Genomic DNA, 23,249 nt, shown 5'->3' on the forward strand with positions numbered 1-23,249 from the left:
TCCTAGACTGTAATTTTGTAAACTTATATGGCATTCAGGACCCTACTTACAAAATTCCCATTCCATGAAATTTCTGTCCATAATTATACAATAATCAAAGAGAATTAAAGATTCAAAAATCCTGAAAACCAAAAAAAACCCAACACATCGCCACTATACCAAAACCATGGGGGGCAATCTACCTGTAGTATCCATGAGATATCACATCCGAGTAACTGTGATTCAGATGAGCTAAACTATTTTGAAAATTTATTTTATAAATTCTCCACATTTCCAGCTCTAACTCTGTGCACATGCTAATCAAAAGAGCCAATATTAGAATACCATATCATGCTGTCTTGAAAGCTCATAGAGCTGTAGCACAATACCCAGCTCTACATCCCTAGGCAGAAGCTAAAAGTCATCCTGTGAACAAGATTATTAACCAATTCTCAGCAAAAATACTGTCCAGTGAGCTGCACATGCCCATACTATAAAAGGTAAGTTAAGGCTTCTATTTAATTTGAGAGTGTCTTGAGAAAAGCATTTGCAGCTAAGAAAAAAAAAATAATGGAAAAATCACATAACATTTTGTCATCCATAATACTGGTAGCCGAAACACATGCAAGAAGACAAGGCTGGAATGGAGAATATGGCATTTAAGAATAACTTCTAAAACTGCTGACTGTTCCCTCTTCTGAACAAGGAATTACTATGTGATAACATTTTGAATGTACTTTGTGCTGCTTCTTTTGTTTTTCTAAGTAAAAAGGTAAAGAATTACACACCAATTCACAATCAAGTCTTTCTCATTTAGCATGTTGGCCTTAGTTCATTCAGTTTTCTGAAGACAACTTGCCTTACATCTTGCACCAATTCAATGTATGCATCAATATATGGTCCGAGACTTTCAACAGGATTTGCAACTGAAAATGAACTTGGGCTATAGCAGCTGATTATGTACACCATCCAAGAAAGACAAAAGTGTAGGAAAAGAATTTTGAAAATAAAATCATATTAAACTCCAATGGGAGAGGATGTAAGGAATAAACTTAGACAGTAGTGATGAGCTGTGGGCAGGCTACTGGATATAACTTAAAATGATTGAATGGCTGCCATTTCAGTTTATCAGCATCTTATTATTTTAACATTGAACTGTGTTTGTCGAACAGCTAATTAGTTAGGAAGATACATTTTCCTCCAGGGCAATTATTAATTTCCTTCTGACTTCAAAGAAATGAAAAAGCTCTTAGTGTAGATAAGCACACCATTATATTTCAAGTCTGATTTAGATTCTCAGAGAACTGAAGCTGCAATATGATACACAATTGAAAAGGAAAAAAGTGGTTTGTTTTGTTTTTTAAATCTCTTTCAATTGCTATGTCATTACTTAATATTCAACAACCAGACTTAACTTCAACTCTCCCCCCAAAGCATATATATTCAAATAACTTTTTTTTATAGTATCTTTGTTCAGAAGCTCAGGATAAGGCTAGTACTCAACTTCAAAGGACTGAGTTGCTCATAAAATGCTTACACACAGCACTGACTTTCTGTGCTCCATTTTGAGTTTGGATTCAACTGAGCTAAAACTGATCTCTACTATTATAAAAACAGAAGAATCATTTTAGGATTAATAACTGGAAAGGGGATTAAGAAAACTCATTCTTCAACCAGGCACTGCTAATTCCCTTTTTCTCTCTCTGCAACTCTGCTTTCCTATGTGAATAACGTCTACATACCTCACAGGAAAATAGTATTAGTAAAATATATTAGCAGACATGGAAGAAATATCTATTGAACTATGTTGCAATAATAACGTAGCCAATAGCTATTCTATCTAGTCTAGATACTGATAGTGAAAGAAAATTCTTAAACAGTATTTTCAACTTTAATTCTGTATTACTTTTGGCCAGAATGTCAACACACTTATTATATTTACACAAAAGTTTGAAGCTATAGATCATAATGTATATTGTTTAGTTGAATAAGGCACATTTTCTATCTAAAATATTTGTAATCTGCTGTGTACATTGTTCTACATGCCTAAATAGAACTAGTGATAAACAAAAGATTTTTGAACATTTATGGTTTTGTACAATAAAATGCCAAATCAAAGAGGAATCAGATACATCTGTTTTCTCCTCCAAAATATGTAGTCATTTATATTTTAAAATAAGAGGTCAAGTGAATTCGACTTATGATGGTATTTTACATCAGTGTATATAAACAGATCTACACTATGATGTATAAAAATTCTATATATTTTAAATATATCAATTTATCTCTATATTCCATATTTACATAAATTGTATTTATGCTTAGATGACTTTGTCCTAAAATGTTACAACATCTTCACTACACAAAAGTCAAATTCATTCACAAGAGAAAAGAAACAAAATGCATATTGTTTCAAACTTTTTATCATGACGACCCATTTTTTCCCAGAATGCAAAACAATGAAGTTGGATATCAAAACAGAAAGAAATGTACCCAGGTTTTTTTTTTTTTTCCATGTCTTACCTTCCATATTATACCAGAGTCTCCACCTTTGAAATAAACTGGTTACTATGGGGACAGTGATAATTGCAGTATAGTAATGCTCACATTATAAGCAGGGTACCTTTTGTTTTACAATTTATTCCTTAATTTAATTTTTATTCCACAGTTAACAGTTTTAATTATAATTTTAGAAAAACAATTAAAATTGTTAAAAATTAAGTGAAAAAATTCATTGTAAAACTCACATATACAATAGGAGAATCAAAATCATCATGCATTATAAAATAAATACACATCATTATTTATTAAATAGTAAGCTTTTATTGGTTGGTCACTATACAATGCTGTATCTATTTGGGTGGGAAATTGAAAATCTAATTACTTTTCTACAGACATAAATAAAAATTAGAACATCCTATATGGTCATCAGTAAATGGGGCAAAGTAAAGGAAGGCATAAAATGAAGACAAAACATATGCTAGCATTTTTCCCTTTCTGCCTTATAAAGGGACAGAGTGAGGAAAATTGTCTCATAAGCAGAGACTCATCTTGATTTCTTCACTACTCACTCATCTCATTCCAATACCCAGTTTTAAACCTGGTTATGATCTAATTCTATACTCCTGGTAGGCTAGGATTCAATTGAGTTAAAGATTTTTAAACTCACTGCCAGTCAACCTTATCATGAACTTTCATTATGTGCATGTAATTAATTGGGTCCAATGAACAATATCAGTACTGAGTTATAGACTTTTTCCCCCCACCATATAATTAGAATATAATTACCCACAGGATATCAGAATGATGCAAAACCTTTCCTCTAAATGTGCCCTCATTAGGAAACAAGTCTCAATGTACATTTATTCAATCAGTATGAATTAATTAAAATGTTACTGAAATAAAAGAGAGTAACATTAAAGTGTATCTGACATCTATTAAAAGACTATCACTTGAGATCTGCACACAGTTTATAACAAAACTCATTTAACTTGAACAAAAAACTTCACCATACAACAAGTCTTATATATGGTAAACAGGAAAGTAAAAAGGACTAAAGTTGACAGACTATATATTACTAAGACACTTAAAATTACTGCTGTGAGATATGAAAAATCTTTATAAGACATTGAATCCTGACAGATATGTGATGTTTTCATGATGTACACAGTATCAACTACATGAGTTTCCCCATTGTTTCTTTTTCAGCTGACAATGTAGCTTATTGTATTTAAGAATAACATTTGACAAGCTCTTTTTTGTGCAGTTTTGAAGACCGGAGGGCGGTTATTTAACTTAGACCAGCCATCCAACTTTCACTTGATGAGGCATTTTGGTTCTCTCTCCAGCAACTAAGAGTCAGTCATCTGAGAGATTTTTGGTAGCACTGGTATAATACATGATGCTATGAAATGCAATGTCTGAAAAAGTCCTTTACTGTGCAGAGATTGTTGAGGCTGGACTTAACAAGAACTGAAGAAATGAGACATGAGAAATGCTGGATGAAAAAGGCAAAAATATGAATGTCCCTAATTCTGCAAAAGAGAAGAGATGAGAAGGGATTCAGCCTGTACTCTTGAAGGAAAACTTAGGAGAAGGCACCTTGTTCTGAGATGAACTCTGCAGTTTTCTGGAAGGAATCCGGACTTCCAAAGTTGCAGGTGGAAAGGAGGGCCAACATTTTTAGGAGATCAAAAATACAAGATTTTCATCTTGCTATTTTCCCTATATTCTATGGGAGAAGAAAATACATTCTCTGGCACCTCAAAATACTCAAGGATAAGCCTGGTACAGCAAGCATTATGCTTATCTGCTTTTATTTACCTTCCATGTATACACTGCATTGCAAGAATATTAATGCTCAGCTGATCGCTGAAGCTAAATGTGTGACCTGGGCGAAGGACCCTTCCACTGTCAGATTTGTATGTCTGATAACAGACACACTTCCTATTGCATGGTTAGACAGTTTTGACAAGGATATAGTCACTGGTTTTGCTGTCATTATTGAGAATGCTGGTCTCACATACACTGAAGTATTATGTTTCTCAAAAGGAATCCCCATAACAGGAAACAGGAGACACTAATTAAAAAATTACTAACACAAATTATATGCACACTATAACCAATTACTATTAGCTAATTCAGTGAGGTAGTATCTGTAACACAATTAAACTCAGGATTTTAATGCATTTTTGGAAGAAACTAGTAGATGAACAAATGTACTACGAAATTATGAAGTTCCCATTAAATCACAGTATTTTCCATTCCTAACAATATAAATTGTGCTGAAATACATGTCTTGTGTTGCATTGTCAGTAACATGATTCCAGCACAGGAAAACATATTTACTTCTGCTTATGTCTTGAAAATTTGGAGATAAAACAAACCTATTCAAGGGTGATTTGACTCTAGAGTGGTTTTACATATCCTCTAAACAACTTAACTAAACTCCAACTGTGGAATAAAAATCTTAATTCCCCTATTCCTCTTCCTCTCCTGAAAAGAAAATGTAGTTACACCAATATAATTGAAGATAAAATTTCATGCTGAGGTTTCATTCCGTTTATACCAATGGCAAATGATAAATAACATTAAAATGAAAACAATAGCCCAATAACAGAATCATAGTTTCCAGATGCAAACTTTTAAAGTTTCAAATCCTGAAAATTAAATAAGGTAATACAGAATATAATCATCCAACAAACTTAAAATAATATTTTATAACTATTAATCAGAACTTGTCCAGATAATACCAAAATACCATAGAGACAAATTACAAAGCCACTCTTGTGACTTAAAAAATACCTAAAATATTTCATAAATATTTAAGGCAGGTTTCCATTGGATTATTTCATTGAGAGCCATGGAATAATCCCAGTTTACACAAGAAGAGGGCCAAAGCCTAGCATCTGTTCCTCAGCAGATTTATAAACAAATGGATGAAAGGATTCATTACAAAACAAGTAATTTACAATAGGGATGAATATTATTCCAAATGATCAGCAACTGGTTTAAGATTAGGATGTATATTTTCTTTTTTTGCCTCCCCTCAATAAATTACACTTTCTTAAGTTGAAGCATTTCTTACACTTATTATGAAATACGTTTAAAGAGGACCACTCATCTGTTCTCTTATGAATATGATGATGCTATGACTTTCATCAGCATAAAATATCCAATTTAATATGTGAATACGTAAGTTAATTCTAAAGCTCCTTTTTAATGATAAAATGGTCAGCTCTTTTCTATGCAACCTACACATAGCATGCATTTTTATTTTCATTGAATTGAGTTATTGTTTTTGTGGACAGAGAAATTTACTGTCCACGACTGCAGAATAAAATATACCATAATGTTGATGCATAGCTTACTGCAAGACCAGTGTCATCATTCTAGGTAACCTCCGGCTTAGATCAGAGACCTCAGCATTGCAGATATACAATATGCATCCCAAGCAAAAACTGCCCATAAGAATAACTTCATTATTCTGGGAAGTTGGATCTATAAAAGATGTAAAATGTAGAAGTGTCCTGCCTATACAGTTTCTGGTAAGTACAGTCTGAATAAGTGATAAAACCTGAGTCAGCTTCAGTTATAATATGCCCTACAGAAAGTTCATTCTCACATGAAGGAAAATGCAATATGCAGAGGGTAAAACACACTTATGCCTATAAACCCATCATCCAGGGTTACACATTGTGTTTAAGGTTCACATAGTCCTGTGAATTTAAAAAATACCTGGCAGTCAGTCCCAGCAGTGTTTTAATGCTGCATATGATAGAGGATTACATCTGAAATTAACATACAGACAACTCACCAATACTACTGGGCAGATTGATGTGGGTGGTAAAATATGGTCCTTCAAAGGTCCACAGTCACATTCAGGTTTCAGATGTGAAGCACACTTGTTATGCAACTACATGAAAGCAGAAAATTAAGATTCAACTTAGACATTTTACTATTACAGTGTAAGGAAATGGGCATCCTAGAATGGAGTGAGTTTCATTAAATTAATGATTACCAAAGTACTGGAAGGAAAATGAAACACACTACAGTGGAAAGCCCCCTAGGATGGGAAAAACTAGCAGATTTACATTGAAGTGAAGAATGACGGATTAAAGTGGGGGAAATTGTATGTGTGGATCAGCACACAAAATAAGAACATTGCACAGCAGTACAGTAACACCAGCATACTGTTAATGGTGACCAAAAGCTTCATTTCAGAAGAGAGCTTCTTGCACTGAGCCAGGAACTTCTGTTCTACTACTAGTGAGCAAGTCAAGGCAGCTTTTGGCACTACTGGTGTGACTGTTTCCTTCCTGAAACTGATACTATAGATTCAAATATAAGAGAGGAACACAGGAATATCCTACATTAAGCTTCATTAGGTAAATTTTGGTCTTGATTGTGTTCAGGCTTCCACTGAGTGCTGAGGAACCAGAATTACTCTCCTTTTTCTAATTTATGCTTAGAATTCATCCAGTTTCCTTGAAAGCAATAACTAGTTCTACTCTGAAAACATGAAAAGAATATCCTCAAGTCTGCTGACTGGAAGAGCAGTGGTTGACTTCTGTTTTGTTACAGAGGTTGAATGGACAAATGTGTATATAACAGGAAGATAAAATGGTAACAACTAATGATAAATGATGAAATATTTTACATTAGCAATCAAGAGTTCTTGTTCATAATTTAGAATTTAATTCAAATGTCTCTAAATATTCAGCCATGCAGTACAAAGGCACAGTTGCATGTTTGGATCACGCAAAGCATTCACATTTAATTGGTATACTTCACAGTATCATTAGAGACAGTCAGAATAAAATAAACTTAATATCGTGAAATTTTGTGAAGTTTATTTCTCTGGACACAACGATCTTAAAGGTCTTTTCCAACCTAAATTATTCTGCATTTTCATCTCTGCATTGATTCAATAAAATACATTAAGGTGTTCAGATAGTATCCACTTCCCATAGAGATGGACATTTTTAAACAAAATTTTTATATTTACAGTATAACAAAAAAAATCAGGCTAATAAATATCAGGAGTTGTGAGGTAAAAATCTTATAAACATGTAATTTAACTAGTATAACACGTAGCACACAGCATTAGTCCATCAGGTTCAAAAGCTGTTACAAAATCTGTAGTTCAGGGTCTGCACCTGTAAATCACAGTTTTTCAATGACTGACTCTTTCTCTTAAATGGTTTAACTCATATGAACGCTATTAAAATTACAATAAAAATGTACCAATTGCTGATGTATATAAACTTTACTGGTAATATGGTCTTCATAAAATTATCTGGTACAGTTAATTTTGACATGACATTTCTGAATTTTGAACTGAATGGCACCTAATATTAGCCTTGTCCATATTCATTTATACTGCAAAGTTACCTTTTTAGGCAGTTACTTAGCAACAGAAAATAAAAGTCTAACGAGTTTCAATTTACTCTGAGTATTAAAGCCTTATTGTGAGGGTATTTTGGTAGCCCTGTAATCTAAATCATTTGTCATGCTAATTCTCTGCCTCAGTGGTAAGGCTACTTGTACCATAATTAATGCACACCAGGCCATGTTACATCAAATAAAAGTATCTTCACACATTCAGTGGTAATTAGCAGCTTTGCAACTCAGTGGCATGCAAACTTATCTATGAAAAAATAGCTTAATCTTCTTATTAGTCTCTGCTGATCTCTGAAAACAGAATTGACACATAGCAAATAACAGAAAAGGTAGAAGAAATGTAGCTTTCATGAAAATAACACTTTGACACAAAGATATAAAATAATATGCATCCCTCTCAAAAAAAAAAAAAAAAAGTATTTTAGCAGGTTTTAAATACATTTCCCAAAAACTCTGTTATCCTAAACCTATCTCTGGTAGAATATTACCTCCCTCAAAAACCTGTAAAGCAGGAAAAAGTGTATTTGCTGGAGAGAAAAGGAGGGGAAGAAAATTTTCATGACCATGGTAGAGAGTTATGAAATTTATATGGAAGAGGGATCATGGATTTGGCTGACAAGCCAGTATAACAAGCCTCCTTAGAGAAAAACGCCTCTAAATTTTGGGACTTGAGTCAGTTATTTGACATCAGAAGTGACTCTATTTAGTTGTAAGGACAGATATTTAAAACACATTCAAATCAGTGCTTCGATTGTAAGCTGTAAATATGTGGTACAAGGAGTTGAAAAATGCCTGAAGGATGTGATGATAATTATATAACTTCAGAATATCCATTCAAAAATCTGTTAGAAATTTAAACCACTTTTTTCTGTAATAAAGGTGCTACCATTAGAAAATGAAGTTATTGCAATAGAATGTATCGAATACAGAGAATTGCAAGTGAATAGGAGTTTGAAAAATAATTTGCAGTATTAAAAATACTCATTCTTCATTTATGTGTCTAATTACATCTGAAGCTATAAAAAGAAATTAAAATATTATTAAATTTATTTGAAAATACAAAATTACTTTTAAAAAAAATCTTTAAATTACTGATGGATTAAATTGAAAAATTGTAAACCTTAGTGCCAACATTTTCAATTTCAGCTGTCAAAAAACACACCCCCATTTTTTTAAATTGGAATCTTGACAGCTCTTTAGGCATTTAAATAAGCACACAAGCACCCAAGATATTTTCAAAAGAATTTAGCCTTTTTCTTTAGAGTGACTTCAATTATAAATAATTCCTCAGTACTTCTTTGGTGAATAACCATTCTTATGAAAATCCTCTGAATCTTGATGTACAACTTCAAGGAGTAAAAGACCTTTACAAATCTGGTCCAGATTCACATGAAATAATGGGAAAATAATTTCTACTGAGGAAAAACAGAATTTGCAACTTCCTTTGACTTTAAAAGTCTATATATATTACAAAATATACATTTCTTGAATGATATACACATATTATACAGATGTAAACACTTCTATATCTACAGCAGAACACCCTTATCTATCTTTCTAAACACATACAGCTATTGCCTAAGTTTAATTATCTGCATGCAAAACATTTTGGATTGGATGTTTCACTCTTTACATAAATTATCCAAATTTTGACAGCAATCTGGACTACAAATTTGCTTTCTTCTAAAATATTGTTTTTTAAGTAATCATAACAGCTTATCACTGAAAGTATCCTGGATCTATTTTCTTTGATGATGTTTCATATTTTGCACTCTTGTGTTAAGAAAATATTTCATAAAACATCCAAACTTGTATGTCTAAAACAAACATTCACTAATGCCTCAGTCTCTTATTATTATTTAAAGCACTGAACAAACAACTGCTGTTCCGTAACAATAGTAATAATGATATCAGCAAAACCAGCAAATACAGGCGAAGAAGGCTGAAATCTCTCCCCATTTAGATTTAAATCCTGCCCTGGCTAGAAACAGAAATACTGGCATTGCTCCTTCTAGCATGAAGATCTCACTTATAAGGGCAGTGTTCCCTGAATGTCATTAGTTCCAGTTACTGGTTCCTGCTGAATAAGGAGTGCACAAAAGTTGTATATATTTGACTTGGTGCACAGATTAGTATATTATCAACTTGTCTCTGCTATTATTCCCAGACGTTGAAATCACTGTATCCTACCAGATGTCCTCAATTTCATTTGCCTGTCAGTACATTGCCAATTAGACCTAGTGTCACAGTGACCTTGATTTTTCCTGGTACTGAAAACTCTTCCATAATCTTTCTGTAGTGTAGACTGGGAATTCCACTCTTTAGTGGCACACATTGTTTTCATATGGATATTGTCATGAAGCAAAATTTACCTTTAAGCATATTTGCTTGCCAGAAGTAAGAAGTCCTAAGAATATTCTGCATATACCATTCCTTAAATACACATTAATCATTCCTGATGACCAAATTGAATGAGACATTCCAGATTATGAGGCTACAGAATGACATTCCATGATTTTTATCTCTCTAACCTGCGTGAAAGGTTTTACTGTAGTATACTCACTGTAATCTGACACCAAACACAGTGAAGTCCAGTCAAGCCTTGGTAACATTTTATAGTTTTGTGACACTTATCACATTTTGTTGGACAGTTTCCTTCTACCCAGAAATGGTGCATTACCTGCAAAAGAAAAATGTGGATATACATAGAGTTACTAAATTAACAGGTACATGGCAAAGTTAATGCTACCCCAAACTTACATCAGTATTCTTTTTAGACTTCACGTATGTTTTGATGCAAGATGCAGGAGCTCTTGAGACACAGCGTTCATGGACTGTATACTTGCAAACTGAAAAAAAGACACATTATTAGATGTTGAGGCAATGGTGTTTCTGCCTACATTTCTATGAAACAAATAACATTACCAGCATGTCATCTCTAAATAATCAATCCAATCAGTCAATGAAAACTCAAACTAGACTGCTTTTTCCATGGAGTACAAAAGGCCAATTAGAACAGGAAATATTATGCAAGTGAGAAATCTAAGAATGCACTATCATTGCATAACAGGAAATGCTTAATTAAATCAGACCTCACTAAATTTTTTCACAATAACTCCCAAATGACAAAAATCTTAAAGACAAATTGGTGACTGCCAAATGGTTTGGTGTCATTTGCTAGTAGGAAGAAATATATATTTTACAAACTAGAGGCATGAGAGCAGCTGGCAAGCACAAAAATAAAAGCCAATGAATTTATGCTGTTCCTCCCATTGATTTATAAAACTGAAATGGCTGATTAGTCCATTTTTGAATAGGAATTGTTTTCATGCATTCCATGTAATCACCATAACTTTAACTCTTGTTTTACAAAATACCAACTCCTGAGAAGCTTTATTTTCCCCTTAGCCTTCCAGCACCAGTTTTAGGTAACTACTATTGCTGACCAGGTCTGTAGAGATCATGCTAGCTGCATTTGGAAAACATACAAATGTCAGGGTACAATGCAAAGCTCTCCTGACTTCAATAATACAACTGTGCCAAGATGAGGAAATAATGCTACAGCTTATGCCTGCATTCAAAAGAGTCAACTATTAAAAACTGAGAATGAATTTCTCCCTGCATGGTATATGTCTCAGGCTTTTGACCTCGAGAGCAATTAAGCACAAAGTACTTCTAAACACCTTGCTTGCACCTATTACACAAACCCAGTGGGAGGCGCAGCCATTAATCAGACAAACTGCAGGGAGTAACATTGTTGATTGGACCATGGAGGGATGGTGAGGACCCCTGTGGTTCCCCCTTTTTTTTTTTTTCCTCCCACACAATCTAAAATGCAAATAATGAAATCTATAGCAATGCTTTGAAAATATACTGGAGAAAAAGCTTAGCTAAACAAGGAAATAGTGAAATAGTTTTGCAAGTAGACTCATGCTTCTTGCTGCATGAAGTAACTGAAAGGAACATGTTCTTCAGATACTCTGAGACCATCGTTATCACAAAATAAATGCCAACCATGATAACAAATACATTCTCAAAAGATACACTGCAGCAGAAAAAAAATACAGCTCTTGCAAGGCTGGTCTTTTTTGGGACAGTTTATGTAACCGGCCTACCCATTTCTGATAACTACTAAAGAAGGTGATCTACATTATTTGCTCAGTAGAACTCTCTTTCCAACATATATGGGTCTTGTTTCTTCACAATAACAGTCTGACAAAAAAGAATCTTAAAGAATGTAACATTTCGAGATCCAATAGTCAAATCAGTATTTTATATATATATTCTAGTTATTGTCATCAGCATTTATTAATCTCAAGTTATGCAATTTCAATTTGTTTGAATTTTAATAAATGTATTTTTTCCATTTCATAGTATGGTGAATGAAATTATACAACATGAAAATGCATACAAGGATTTACATACGAATTATATTTTAGAGGGGTCTGCGGCCCCCAGAGGACAGAAATGGTCAATTCAAAACTTTCATTCATTCAGACTAACCTCAAATTAAATCAACAGAACTGTACAGGCAGAAAGGTCCTCATCGGCTGTGAGGGGCTATCTTTCATACCAAAAATGGTGAAAGTAATTTACACTAAGAAACCGATTATTTTACCAAAAAAGAAGAATGGAGGGTGACTCGGTACCATCATGACAAGAAGACAGTTGTGTACTAAAGATATCATTAAACTAATGGAGCAGGGCATAACATGAACCAGTCACTGGAACTATCTACAAGGCATATTCAAATCAGAAAATAGGTCTTAAAAAAAAAGATGATTAATCATTGGAACACACCACAAAAGAAAGATATGGATCGTCTGTTTCTGGAAACTTTCAAATGGAGACGAGGTATCTTTCAGCAAGCCTTGGCTTCCCAGGAGACATGTTATGAGGTGGACAAACAGATTATCACAGAAAATACATAGATCCAGCTCAAGGAATTGAAAGGTAGTAACTGCATCTAATGGCCTAATGAAGGGCAAATTAGATGCAGTAGCTTTTCTGCGTTCCTTTTCTTAAAATCTATGATCAGTTAATACGTGGATTGAGATTTATGACTACAAAACAAGTAATTACAGAAAACTTCAGAACCATTACAGAAACTTGATTTCTGGGAAACAGGGATTTTCACCTTCAAAATTAACAAAACAGTAATTCTGTGCAAAATTTGAATCAACAAACATGGGACTTACATGTTTGTCAAGCTGATACCTATTGTAAAATTATTAATAAAAACAATAGAAATAACAAAAGTAGAAAGTTAAAACTTAAGCTTGATACTTACTAACAGAAAATTTAAAAATACAATAGTAAAGAAAAAAGGAGCAATAGACTCCAAAGGGAACTAACAGTGATAATCCTTAGAAAGAAGAAAACTCCCTCAAACAACATATTTCAAAGCCAAATATTCTGAAAAATTAAAAGAAGAACCTTGGACACTCAAGCAGAGAAGAGAAGGGGGAGCCACTACTGCGGTGGCAATGGTTTTGTAATAGGAAGCTACTAGATCTCTGTTACGTGGCAAGAACAACATTTCTAGCAATAGACATGCAAGCAAATGGACACTGAAATGCTTATACTCACAAGAACAGCAGAGACCTTGCTTGCCTACTCCGATTAGCATGTTCAAACAAAGATTACAGTAGGCAGGCTTGTTGAAATGTTTCAATCTCCATACATGCTGCCCATCATCTTTCACATTCTGCACAGGACATAAGAGAAACAGATTTCACTTAATAAAATAAACAATGGAATATATAAGTGCCCATAAAAATTGGAGATTGACTCAAGAACATAAAAGACAAGCTGTTACTTCAGTTAAGACTCTGCACCAGATCACAACATAATCATTCTAAATACACAGGCAATGGTATAATAAAAAAATTCTTCAGAAACTCAGGGACATCCATATGTTTCAAAAACAACTCAGAAAAACCTACCAGGCTGCTGTCGTCGCTGCAACACAATGTATCTAGTGTGATATTAAATTACAACTAATACTGAAATTACTTTTTTCCTAGACTAATCCTAACAATAAAGGTGCTGCAGGCCAGAAGATAAAACTCTCTAAAACAAAGAACAGAAAGAGTTTTCTAAAACCACACATATTTTTAATGACTGCCAGAATTAGGTACATACATCAACATATGTAAAACAGGAAAACTAACCACACCACAATAACTATTCCAAAAAACTAGATGAAGCTAACGTAATATCACTTGATTTAAAAAAAAATATATTATCTTTTACCCAATATAACATCCAATGGAACACAGGCAGTTAAGGTCCATCACCTGCAAATGGGCTGCTTCCTTGTGTATTGTCGAAACTCTGTAGTCTTCATGGTCATGTCATTGCCAAAAAGAAATTGCCACATAGCTAAAGGAAGTCACACCCAGCTCTGTTTCTCAGAAAACACATCAACAGCTGGTTCTTATCCAGTTTCTGATTTCTCACATCAAAGTACTGTTACTTGGCATCATGCATACACAATATTCCTGGCTAAAATTTCAACAATATGATGGTTTTCACTGATGAGAATAGTCAATGTAAGTTGGTGAGCATAAGTTTTAATAAAAACTTAGTTTTGTTCTATATTAGCATATACTGTATGAGTTACGTCCTTAAAAATCAGTATTGCTCTGTTCTAGGAGTTAGAAGTTAATAGAAGTCAAGTATGATGAAGACATCGTCATCCTTGCGGGCAAAAAGAAACATCCTTACGCAAAAGCAGCACTCTGAGAAATTAAGAATGTTTGGCTCAAAGCTGGGTCTAAGCTGGGACACAACTTTGAATATTTCCTACAAGTAACCTAGAAACAAAAAGAACTGAAGCCAGATAATTTTTTTTTTTTTTTTCTGCAGTGAGGTATCAGGATCAGAGTATAAGTAATAGCTCCCCCAATCTTATCAGCAGGAGTTCAAATGCCATCTCTGACAGCTGGGCAATGTCAGGGTCCCCTTTCTGCAGAAAAAGCACAGCAGATGCCTAATGTGGGATTCTCACTGGCAAAGAGTGTGGAAGTTTTCCAATTTCCCCTGAAGAAGCAGAAATAGATTCTGCAGCTGTGAAGCACTAGAAGCCTGTCAAGCCCCTTCATGACTGGCAGCTGAAGAGGATGTATTTCATTAAACACAGCTCTCTAACTTCTATTTTTCTTCCCATCTTACTACCATATTCCACACTTTTTAAAAGAATTGTTAAACTACAATATAGTATGTGAATTTCAAGCCTTCTGAAAGAAGCAATTATTCACTAGACAACAAAGACCATGTAAACCCTTCTGAGAAAAAACAGTACACTTCAATTTTAACATCACTCAGGTCATCAGCAGATACAGTCATAAACCATAAGCACTTAAAATGTGAGCTGACCAGCCTTCCTCAGCAAAATAGTTGCTGGTTATGAAAATTAACAGAAATGCATAATTGTGCACAAAATTGCCCCTCTTCCATATTAATTTTGTGTTACTTTTTCATTTTATTTTTAAAGAATGACCATTACATGTGAATATGTCGCTTCTTATTTGAACAGAACATATGGTCTAACTTAGCTGGCATTTTCCTTATCAGAAAAACAAACAAGTCTTGATGTGGGTGTTCTGCCAATTAAAACACTTAGCTGTGTTACAGACTGCAACTGATGCAAATCCATTACATAAACACAATGCACTTTTGGAAAAGAGCAAATTAAATTTTTGCTCTTGTGCACTGCCAAAAATAAGCAATAAAGTGCTGCATATGATTATGCATGCACATAACTTTTTAAAACACTGCCAAGAGAAAAAAAAAGACATAATATGAAACAAAGCCACCTCAATGCAAGTCTTTAAGTATGAATGAAATCCACAATTCTGACACATCAGTGCATTTACTGACATTAACTCATTTTGCTTCCATATCCTGAGAAAGAGTTTAAAAACAAATAGACATTAAGAAGATCTCAAAGCAGGGCAGGTACAGTAAAAATCTCTTCCTCATTTCATTATACACATCACTGAAAATCAAGCCTCCATATGTCATACAGAGACTTTAAAACATAATGACAATAGTAACATTTGTTTTGTTAACAACAGTTCTCTTGACTTGTGGTCCTGACCCTGCCACCATGGATTTGATTGCCAAAACTACCTGACCTTAAAAAGCAAGTCAACGATAAAAGAGACAACCTTAGAATTAGTGGAAAATTTTATGCTATCACAGACTTTAGCTACACATCCCTAACCTGCTTTAATATTAACTTATGTCAGCTTTTCAGATATTTGTGTATAAAGGCAGACAAAGAGATCTTCAAGATTTTGAGACTTAAAAAAGGTAATGAAATCACTGATAAATTTTGATCCCAGCAAACATGCCCTCCTCCAATAGCTACAGAGTGTCTAAAATACCAGAATTTTCAGTTTTTTCTATGAGAAGAGTCAATAAAGAGCATCCAAGTGAGAAGGATGTTATGGAGTAGTCGTTATTCTTTTACTGATTACTTTTGTTTCCACTTATTTTAAAAATATTTACTTGACTTGTACAAGACAATTTTATTACTGATTTTTAGGTATTGTTCAGTCAGTGGGAAGGTGAGAAGAGTTTCCATTAAACTATGCAGCATCTCCTTTTAAAACAAATACGGTTACACTCTATACTCCTTTGGTTTGCTCTCAGCAAAGAATTCATATCATGTTTTGTTTAGTTCAATTTCCTTTGGGAAGAAAGGGTTTTAAGTCTGTTCTTGGTCAAGTGGAGAGGGAGTAACCTGACTCACGGGACATACTATTTGGGAGGGCTCCTCACTTCTAATTTCAGAGAGATTTTGTGTGTGTGTGTGTTTGAGAAAGCAAAACAAAACAAAAATCTTCCACAGCCTTCATCCATGCAGTTGTCCAGAAACAAAAAAAGGACCACAAGAGGGAAAATTAAATAGTTTTTAAAAGCTTCATAAATAGCCACAGTATTAAGTTTCCCTGTCCAAAATCTGTAACCATCTGTCATCTGCAGAGACTTCGATGACGCAGAAATTAAAATGTAAGTAATGGTAAATCTGTACACCTGCATGAAATACCATTTATTTGACACCTTATTCACAGAAGAGGTTAGTTACTCCTGACTTTTCCTGGGCTTTTTTCAACCTAGAGACAAAAGGAAAAGCGAGACTGCAGTAAGGAAAGGCGTTTGCGAACTTCCGCAAGGAAGCGGGAGCCAGCCCAGCACGGGAGTCGGCGGCGCGGTCAGGGAGGGACGAGCAGCGCCCCGGCAGCGGCTCCCGCCGCCGCAGCCTCCCACAGCGGGGACACCGCGCCCTCTGCGGGCCGTGCCGACAAACCAGACCGCCCGAACAGCTCCTCCTATCCCTTACGGGGAGCCTGCCTCCAGCCGGGAACGAGCCGGCACAAAGCGAGTGAGCTACAGTTCAGAGGGCTCGAGTTTGCCTCCTGTTTGTATGGAAATAGCATATGGTGCACCGGAACTTCGGCCTTCTAGAAAACTCACCTGCCACACTTCAGAGAGGACTTGCAGAAATGTCACTCAGGACAATAAAAGGCCTGATTGCCCTTCTTCCTCTCTGGACAAAAGAAATAGAAGTCTACGAAACTGCCCAGGTGTTAAGCAGTCATTTCAAGCTTCAGCCTGAAGGGCTCACTCATGGTAGGACAGATCCCACTCCAGACTTGTAAATGCTTGCGAGTCTCTAGCTCGGTTCCATTTTAACACACTCACAGCTCAAAAAGTATGGCAACAGTAATGTAATATACAACATGAGAAGCAGTATTCCCAAGCGTGGACTCCCACTGAAACATTCCACGCCACATTTAATCAAAAGCGTTTCAAATGTTGCTTTTGAAATTATTTGAGTGCATTTGCATAGTATTTGCTGCTTGAGGATCCAAAATAGCATTTTAAGAGTATTTCCTTATGATTTCTTTAAATATAGTCACAATTCAACACAAAAGTTTGTTCCACCAAAATTTACCTTGACTTAAAAGGTGAACTGGGTTGAAAATTACAATTAGTGATTTAAAAGAAAGGCATATTGGCCTGATTTCAAATTATTGATGACTATGAACTATTTACTGGTTTTCAACTTTTCTCTCACCTTAGGGCAGCTTTTCAGCAACTGTACAGTACCAGGTATAGTGCAACTGTGACATCTAGTGGCCAGTAGAGAGGAAAAAAATACTTCCCTAAAATACAGGATTTCTTTAAACACTAGCATTTATCTTCCAGTTTATTCTTCCTTTTTGTGCAATCTCACTGACAGAGGTGATAGTAATCATTTGTGACAGGAAAAGTGAGACCAAATATCTGGCATGCAATTATTTTAAAAGAGAAATCAAGTGCTTCTATCAAATCATGGTAGAATAATATTGCACACCACCTACCAAAGAGCAGAGTACAATGCTAATGGCTGACAAAACCCATCAAGAGGCCTTTTTTGCACAGATTACAAAAGAAATTTTACGTGATGCTAGCAGAGTCAATGAGGTCACTCTCCACCTTCTCTTACAATGTTAATCTACTTAAATTAAGGCAGAAGCAAATAAAAAGGTCAGAAACTTCAAAGGTTTCTACTGTGCAGAAGTAGAATAAAAAGCCTAGTGGTCACTAATGTGCAATAGACCACTTCCCAAAGGAATCAGGAGTACTGCAGGGATGTATCTGTCCAATTTGTGTTTGGGTAGGAGACTAACTATTAGCTTAAGATGCAAAAATAAATATGGAAAGTTGATGAGGACTGTGAAAACTCCAGACTGAAGTGTGACACTCAGCAAAAAACTACCTCATACATTTATTACTAAAACTTAGACCACACAAATAACAATTTCCTCTATAGTTAACATTTTCTTTTTCTTCATGAAATTCTCACTTTACATGAGAGAATTTCTACAAAACAAAATTCCATGAAACTGGAACAACTAAACATGGCAGTAAGAATTACTTTGTCTTAACAACAAAGGTTTTAGTAGATGCCATATAGAACACATTTAGACACTGCTAATTGGAAAAAAGGGTAGTCACCCAATACAAATGGATTATAATACATGTAATATATATATACACAATATAATATATACATGTATACAATTCCAAGATCTTTTCTTCTAAAACAAATTGCCAAGTAGTATGTGTATCTATCTCAGAACCCCTATAGAAAAAGAACCAATTAATTCTTATTTAAATTCCTTATCTTGTACCCAAATTGTTTGTTTAGAACATCAACTGCTTTCAAAAGCACCAGAAAATCAAATACATGGTTTCTATCCTGGAACATTCTCAGAGATAGAACTCTGTATTTCTAAAGTCTACCTTCAAAACAACTCCAAAATCAAATCTTAGGAGGAAACAGAACATAAAACCCAGCAAGATAAAACAAACTGGATATTAAGGTTGATTTCCTAGGGAAATTAGACCTTTTTATGCTCTTTCTCCTATTATCTTCATGACTCCAAACTGTGCCAGCAACTTTTAAATTAGTTTAGTAAATTCAAATAAATTTGAAGGGCAGTAAAAATTTCATGAAAGCCTAGAAAAAAGGTATGGGGGGCAGGGGTGGGGGGGGGATGCAGAGAGAGAGAGAGTGAGCAGAAGGAAATCAGGCAGATTTCCTTGTTACTTCTTTGACTTGATAACAGGTGGCCGGCAAATACTTGTAGTAACAGCCTAACACCCTTATCTCTTTCAGAAGGGGATTACTGATGAGGTCAGAGGGCAAAGGCCAGAAACCTGTGAGAGGTTAGGCTATCTCAACCCCACTGCTCATAAACACTGCCTTGCTTATTCTTTTTATTTTTAAATAATATAGTTCCATACTTCACTTAAATGGTCCTTTTTTTTTTTTTTGCAATTATTCTGACTAAATCATCTAATACACTATGTAACAAAAACTGATTGAAAGTCTTTAAATGTAATATGGAACTTTTACATGATATCTGACCTTTCTGTATAGCTATTACAGGAAGCTAAAGATTAAGTACAAATAATGTAGCTGAATTCTAAAAGTACTATGACAAATCTGCATCTGAAATAAATTATCATAGCTTCACTGATATTAGCATAACAAATTAGACCAGCTGAGAATCTTCTATCCTTCCTACAAGCTCTATAAACAGTTAAGTATATAGTGTTAATGGACCCCAACCCAAAACAAATTAAACATTTCACTGGTATCATAATTTATTTAAATAAACTATAGTGACAATACTTTGTCATCATCATACTAGACAAGCTCTGAACTTGATCTCTTGGATTTAAAATTTTGTCATTGCCAACTTCAGCATAGAACCAACACTTAAAAGAAGTGACAGAATAGTTTGGTTGGTGGGTTCTTTGTTTGTGGGTTTTGTTTGGGGTTTTTTGTGGTTTTGCTTTGGGGTTTGGAGGGGGGGGTGGGAGGTGGTCTTGTTGTTTTTTTCCCCTCTGATTTTCAACATATGAAGATTACTTGGACATGTCTAAGCAGCATAATCCAGTAGGTTATGCCCCTTATTTTCGCATACTAATCAGCTTGAGGAAAACCTTAAGATATCACAGCACTTTATTTTATTAGTGAGTCCAAAAGATTCTTATCTTACTTTTCATTACCATAACTAAAAGGAGAGAGATAGACACCCAAAAAGCAGAGACCTGGGAAGCTAGGTTTGCAAAATCTAACAACGGCATGCAAAAGAAATAACAGCATCCCACTAACGGGATTGATGCACTGGAATGAAGAGTTTGGATAATACATTAGAGGCAGCAAAACCATCAAAATCATGCTATCAGTTTCCACTAAATAACAGACAGGCATTAGAGTTTATCTTTATTGATTTCACTTTTCAATGATCTTCACAGGGATGTGTCCTAACATACACTTTTATTCAAACTATATACAAATGGAAGTAGTACATTTTTGATGGTTTAATGAAAAATATAAAAATTTTGTTTTTCTCTAAATATTATGTGATGGTTTAAAAAATTAAGCAGTTTTAAACATAAAAAGAAAAATAGGAGCCATTTTGAAGAGTTCATCATCAAAAATCATATCCTAGTAAATCACTAGCAAATTACTAGCAAATCAGCTCATATGTAGGTAATGGACGTCACATAAACAATACTTATGTATAATACAGATATTTTGCATGCTATTATAATATTTTTTCCACAACTCAGCATTTATGTCTATTAAATGCATCAAATACTAGGAATACTCTTGATGGCAGAAACCCAGACCTGTGCTGGTAACAGGCTGCAGAATTTTGATCACTATTTATGTATTTTTAGTATTTTCATAGTAAAGCTATGTGCAGCAAGATAAATATCTAATAACTAGTAAAAATACTCAAAATGATAAAATGTTTGATAACATAGCTTCTTTCCAACAGCTTTTGCTTTAATATGAAAATAAACTCTACAGAATGACCTGCATTAATTTATGCCATAATTTAAGGAGTTTCAAATTCACAAAGAACGAAATGTAGACACAGAAAAGTACTCCCAGACCACCTATACTACCTGTCATAAAAGAAAATCTGTGCTGAAAATCACTATCAGTTATCTGCTATACTGCTCGCTTGAGAGCATTTGCTGCCCGTTGTTTAGAGTAATTCTGTGGAAACAATGGAACTCATCCTGACAAAGATCTCTTGTTTGATGACAGGGAAGTAATTTGACATTTTTCTTACTCAGTCTCACATATAGAATTAGGGAAGTAGTACTACAATGATCCAGACACAATGAAAGTTATCTTTAATTCAGACTTTTTACTTGTAGTTTAATAAATAAGATTTTGCAAGACATAGTTCTTCTGTTCAACAAACTGGTTTGTTACGTATTTCCCTGCACAAAGTATCAATCTGAACATTCTTTGTGCAAATAAAATAGCACAGAGCAACTACAGCAGCCTAGATTTAGTTCAAGCCATAGCACTAAATGCAGAAAATAAATATTATTTATTATATTCAATATGTGACAATTACTTAAGAAAAGATGAGATGAAAAGGCTTTCTTTCCAATAGCAGAAAAGCATTTGAAACCTGTGTTTTGATACATGAGTTCAAAATTAGCTCAAATACAGGACAGCAGGTGGCACTGACAGCATGCCAATCTTAGAACAACTGTGTTGAACTGGTACAAAATTGATCATATTACATCTGTATTATCTTTAATGTGATGTTGTAAATGTAGAGAACATAAGCTCATCTTTCACAATACTCTATCCTTTGCTGCAAGTGTTCCCTTTGATATTGCTTCTTACTATACTTTATTAATGTAGTTACAGAGATGGAAGATCTTCGCAGGGATGTATCATGACAGGACAAGAGGCAGCAATAATTGCTGCAGAAGAAATTCCATCTGCACAAAAGCTCTTTCCCTTGAGAACAATTAACACGGGGAAAGTTTGCCAACAGAACTGGTAGAATCCACCTCACTGGTGGCTTGACAGGGCCCTGGATAATTCAATCTGTGGCACTGCCTTTAATTAGGGACTGGAACAGAAGATCCCCAGAAGTTCTTTCCAGCCTAGATTGCTCTGTGACTCAGTACAGTTAGGCCACACAACCCAATACCATGCTGAGAAGCCTAGACACTGCTCCAAGCCAGCTGTAACATATACATGGGCAGTAAAACACTCTTAACAGATAATACTGCAGCTAGGAATTAACAGCATGTTGTTAGCAGGGAAAATTATTCCACTTTTTACAACTTCCAGCTCCAGAGCCAGCTTATTAGGTGGTGCTTCAAACTTGCCAGTGTCTCTCTGACACTGAAGACACTTTCATTCTTTGCATGTCATTCAGCCATAGTAAAGAGGATTAAAGTCATTCTTCATTCAGGCCACAGAGAAACTAACCTGAAGGCCACAGTCAATATGCAAGCGGAAAGTGGACACTATTATTTAATACTTACATTTTCTAACCCAAGAAGGACCAGGAGTGGGATTGTTGTCATTCCCCCTTGGATCCACTCTTCTAGAGAAACAGTACCATCATGATCATAGTCAATTTCTTCCATCATTTCATGAAGAATCTACAGTTTAATGAAAAATTTCCTAAGTTATAATTTATTATTATTATATTCTAATATAGCAGCTTGGTAGGACATGTGCAGATCTCCAATTCTCTCATACAAAAAAAAGAAAAATATTACTTGCATGGTAGCTGTAGTAAAATGAGTATGGACAGTTCAGAAAAGGAAGTGTCATATTCCTATTTACATTTTATTAACACCTAAAGGTCCCAAACCAAGTTGTGTCCTTTGTGCACCCACTCTTAAGAAATTTTCAGAGACAAACTGGTTGTGTTATAAAAGTTAATTATTACATTTATTGAATGTTTCATGGATCAGATTTAACCAGAAAAATACTGGTAAAAGTGCTAATTCACAGTGCCATAATG

The 23,249-nt window shown here is 34.7% G+C and overlaps 1 protein-coding gene across 4 annotated transcripts in view; it reads right to left on the reverse strand.

Annotated features, from left to right (window-relative positions):
* The window catches only part of DGKB (diacylglycerol kinase beta), a gene marked incomplete at its 5' end in the record, with an annotated part of 302,358 nt that overhangs the window by 219,674 nt on the left and 59,435 nt on the right, over positions 1-23,249 (reverse strand). For all 4 annotated transcript variants that reach the window (XM_082282403.1, XM_082282401.1, XM_082282402.1 and 1 more), the window contains 5 exons: positions 6,296-6,394; positions 10,445-10,561; positions 10,642-10,730; positions 13,471-13,588; positions 22,762-22,881. In XM_082282403.1, coding sequence (XP_082138529.1) covers positions 6,296-6,394; positions 10,445-10,561; positions 10,642-10,730; positions 13,471-13,588; positions 22,762-22,881 — 543 coding nt within the window. The remainder of the gene's footprint in view (positions 1-6,295; positions 6,395-10,444; positions 10,562-10,641; positions 10,731-13,470; positions 13,589-22,761; positions 22,882-23,249) is intronic.

The sequence above is a fragment of the Coloeus monedula genome (genome assembly GCF_965178545.1).
Source record: "Coloeus monedula genome assembly, chromosome: 1".
In the NCBI taxonomy this organism is placed as follows: Eukaryota; Metazoa; Chordata; class Aves; order Passeriformes; family Corvidae; genus Coloeus; species Coloeus monedula.